This window comes from Dromiciops gliroides, chromosome X, assembly GCF_019393635.1.
Source record: "Dromiciops gliroides isolate mDroGli1 chromosome X, mDroGli1.pri, whole genome shotgun sequence".
NCBI classification, from domain to species: Eukaryota; Metazoa; Chordata; class Mammalia; order Microbiotheria; family Microbiotheriidae; genus Dromiciops; species Dromiciops gliroides.
The window spans coordinates 33,365,637-33,369,879 of record NC_057867.1 but is presented as its reverse complement, the minus strand read 5'-3'; the positions used below and the strand labels follow the sequence as shown (position 1 = coordinate 33,369,879).

At 47.3% G+C, this 4,243-nt stretch overlaps 1 protein-coding gene across 1 annotated transcript in view; it reads left to right on the top strand.

The window, feature by feature from the left end:
* LOC122733915 (homeobox protein CDX-4-like) overlaps positions 1-3,865 on the top strand; it is a 17,023-nt gene extending 13,158 nt beyond the window's left edge. The window contains exons 2-3 of the mRNA XM_043974624.1: positions 334-479; positions 3,656-3,865. Coding sequence (XP_043830559.1) covers positions 334-479; positions 3,656-3,865 — 356 coding nt within the window. The remainder of the gene's footprint in view (positions 1-333; positions 480-3,655) is intronic.
* Positions 3,866-4,243: the final 378 nt, after the last annotated feature.

Below are 4,243 nucleotides of genomic sequence, written 5' to 3'. Positions count from 1 at the left end.
GAGGGGAAAGGGGAAGAATCTGGGAGGGCTTCCTGGAGGAAAAGGTAATTGAGTTGGGCTTTAAAGGGTCTGACTGAATGGCAGTTCCTTGCAGGCAGGAACTAGCATCTTTTTGATCTCTCTCCGCACCAAACAAGGTATCTTGCTCGTAGGAAGCACTTGATAAATCTGTTGAATTGAACTGGTGGAAATTCAACAAGTGAAGAGGAGAAAGAAGTACATTCCAGGTATAAGAAATTTCCTGAGCAAAGGACAGGATGTATTCTGGGCTTATAAAGCAGGCTCCCATAGCAAGTGGGACCACACCACATGAATTGCCTTTCTCTTAAGCAGGAAAGACCAGGACCAAGGAAAAGTACCGAGTGGTTTATTCGGAACATCAGAGACTGGAGCTGGAGAAGGAATTCCATTGCAACAGATACATCAGTATTCGCAAGAAGACGGAGCTAGCAGGCCAGTTAGGCCTTTCGGAGAGACAGGTACTCCAGAGCCTCGTGTTGTTTCTGTGTATTTGTTTCTCCAGGTTGAAGAAGGGGTGACCCACGCCTTGAAATAGGCTCTAGAAATGGATGATAAGAATCCAACAAGCAAACTCTTTTGAGACCCCTAGAGCTACTGGTCTAGATGCATCCTGTTCGTCCCCGAAATGCAGTCTCATCCGCTGGCTTGTTGGCAAGTCCACTTTCCAAGCGGAATTCAAATGGTATAATGCCAAGATTCTGCTAAGATGACTGGTGTCTGCACTAGTCACTTGAGTTCCAATATTGAGGTGGAATCCTAAGGTAGTGTGAGAAATGAATATTTCTCGTATTAACTAATTATTGGTACCCCAAGACCCTCATTTGAATCCAGCTCACCTCCCATTGTGTTAACCAGTCAGAGTTGATTGTCAGCCCGAGGCTGAGGGGTCTTTGGTCTAAGAGAGATGGCCAAATGACCATTCTTTTATTAATAACATACTGGCCTTATTAACAAAATAACTAAATTACCCAGAAATTATGTCTCTCAAACCTTTTTAATTGTCACAGTTAATACAGCTCAGGTGTGAAGGAGTGAGAGAGGGCTGTGCAAAGTCACCAGCCTCACTCTCCTCCAGAGCCTTCTGGGTCCAGGGGCAAGATAGAGATCAGACGTTAGCAGAGAGCCAGCTAGATGAGATAGCAAGAGCCCTGAATGTGGTGACAAAGAGATTGGATTTGAATCTTGGCTCTGCTGCTTATAGGCTGTGTGAGCTTGGGCAAGTGACTTCCCATCTCTGAACTTCAGTTCTCTGCTATGTAAAATAAAGGGTTTGGACTAGGCAATATCCTTTGCAGCTTCAAATCCTCTCACTTGGATTTTTGTAGCCAGCCAATCTGGACAATTTAAATTCAGAATTATTCAGTGTCAGCAGGGACCAAGTTAGGTAGGTCCTTCAGGGCAGAAAAGTTGGTCCCTTTAAATTTTCCACTAAAGTCTTCATCATGGCTGTGCGCCAATGGATAGAGCGCTGGCTCTGGAGTCAGAAGGATGTGAGTTCAAAACCAGCCTCAGACACTTGACACTTACTAGCTGTGTGACCCTGGATGAGTCACTTAACCCTAATTGCCTCAAACATCCAGGCCCACCTACAGTAATCCTGATAATACATCTTGCCACTGGACTCAAATGGCCATGGAGGAGAAAGTGAGGCTGGGAATTTTGCACAGTCTTGCCTCACTTACATCCAATTCACTGCAAGTCATGACATCTGTCAGGGTCCTCTTTGAGACTGAAGGACAAACAATAACAACAACAATCAGGACTGGAAGCTGACTCCAAGTCTCAAAAACTGTGTCCCAAAATGGCCTTTGCAGATGGACTCTGGGATGGATTATGGGGCTGACATTTTGAGAACTAGCCTGGCTATGTTCAGAGTGGCTGGCCACTAGAAAATAATTTGGGCTTTGGTCACAATAACTCATTGAACCAATGACCATACTGATCTCTGAAATAAAGATGACCAAATCTGTAAGGTATTGAACTGGATGGTCTCTGAAGTCCTATCCCACTGACATCCCCTGCTCTAGTCTCTAAAAAATCCTACATTCCATGTTCTAAGGCCTTTCCCAGCCCAGACATTCTTTGTTTTAAGGTTCCTTCCAGCTTGGACATTCCACATTCCCAGGGCCCTTCTAGTTCTAGATCCTAGGGTTCTTTGAAACCTTGCTAATGAAGGAGGCTTTTACCACAACTGAGTTTTGAAGTTAGTTGTCTGTTCACTCAACGTGCAATTCTTAAGCCCCTCTTCCTAGAGAGATAAACTTAATGCAGCAGTGGAGAGAACATTAGACATGCAGTCTGGAAGACCTCGGTTCAAATCTTGCCTGAGACACTTGCTAGTTATGGGAACCCTGGCAAGGTACTTAATCTCTTTGGGCTTCAGTTTCTCCACTGTAAAATAAAGGAGTTGGACGTAATGACCTCTCAGGTGCTTTCTAGCTCTTAAATCTGCAATCCCACTACGTGTCAATTCCTAGGGAGACAAAACAATGCCATGTAAGTTCACTTAGTAAATTCATTAGACTGACAACACCTGAGGAAACTGAGGCTCAGAGAGATTGAATGACACACCCAGGGTGAAACAGCTATTAGTAGCAGAGGTAAGAACCCAGGTGTCCCCAAGTCCAAGTCCATAGCTTGCTGTCCACTAGGCCAGTGGTCTCTGCACTTTTTTGATCACTCATCTCTATTAATAAACTTCACACCCCCTCCCCCGAGAATGTGTGTGTGTGTGTGTGTGTGTGTGTGTGTGTGTGTGTGTGTGTGTGGCAGGGGGGAGTTGATGGGAAGGGGAAGTTTTTTCATTGGCACCAGCACCCACTGCTGCTCTGGGTGTCCAGTCCTCTGGAGGGGCCAATCTCTATCTAAGAATGGAGAAAGTTGGGGAGCTGAGGGGGTGGGATACACCGGGGGAGTGTTGAACTGTAATGAGTGAAGGGTGATATGGTTCTTTTTTTTTTTTGGTGAGGCAATTGGGGTTAAGTGACTTGCCCAGGGTCACACAGCTAGTACGTGTCAAGTGTCTGAGGTCGGATTTAAACTCAGGTCCTCCTGAATCCAGGGCCGGTGCTTTATCCACTGCACCACCTAGCTGCCCCGATATGGTTCTTTTGTTTTTTTGTTGTTGTTGTGGGGCAATGAGGGTTAAGTGACTTGCCCAAGGTCACACAGCTAGTAAGTGTCAAGTGTCTGGGCCTGGATTTGAACTCAGGTCTTCCTGAATCCAGGGCCAGTGCTTTATCCACTGTGCCACCTAGCTGCCCCGATATGGTTCTTTTGAAGTCAAGTCCCATGTGTGTCCTGAATAGGGATGAGACATACTTTTCCACCCTCCAGTTGGTTTAGCACACTGTGCAAACATACAATATGGCTTAGTGCAGTGGTCACCCAAATGAAACCAAAGTATGACCCCAAGGGATGTCGACTGTCTTTGCAAAGGTAGGAGTCCTCCCTGGGACACCTGAGTGACTTTCCAACAAGATGCACCACCTCGCTGGGCTGGGCTCTAAGTTTCCTCCTCTGTCAAATGGGAGGGACAGGGTGCATGTGGTTGAGATGGGTTTTGAGAGCCCTTCTTCTATCTTTCGCTCTGTTGTCCTATCTGCTCTAAAGCCAGAACCATTGGATGTTGCAGGTGAAAATTTGGTTTCAGAATCGTCGGGCCAAGGAGAGGAAACTACTGAAGAAGAAAATCTCCGAGTCCCAGGCCAGTGCGGGCAGCACAGCCCACAGCGACTCCAGCTCTGTGAGCCCAGGGGACCCTCCAAAGCTGTACTTTCCCCCACCTCCACCCATGGGGGAGTTCCAGCCAATCGATATCCACCAGATCCTGGTCTCAGAATGAGAGGCAGTGGGGATCAGGGGCAAGTGGCCGCCAGCCTGTTCGGCCACTGCCGGCATCCCAGCGTCTAAGATGTCTCCAGGGGGCGGGGAAAGGTTTCATTGTCATGACAGTATTCAAAAGAAATTGATGGGGCAATAGAAGAAAGCTAAAGCTGCTAGAACCCACCACCTCCCACTCCCCCTCCCCCCAACCTCCTGCTCAATTGCATGGTGTCAATTACCAAAGAAGTTAATTACCAGCCGGAAGTCACAGTCATTCCGAGCCTGTTCCTAACAGACTTGTGACAGAACTGCGCCAAGGAGGGGGTGGGAGGTGGGGGGTTGGGGGTGGTGGTGGTAGTGATGGTGTTCACATGCTTCTCTCCTGTTACCCAGTTTT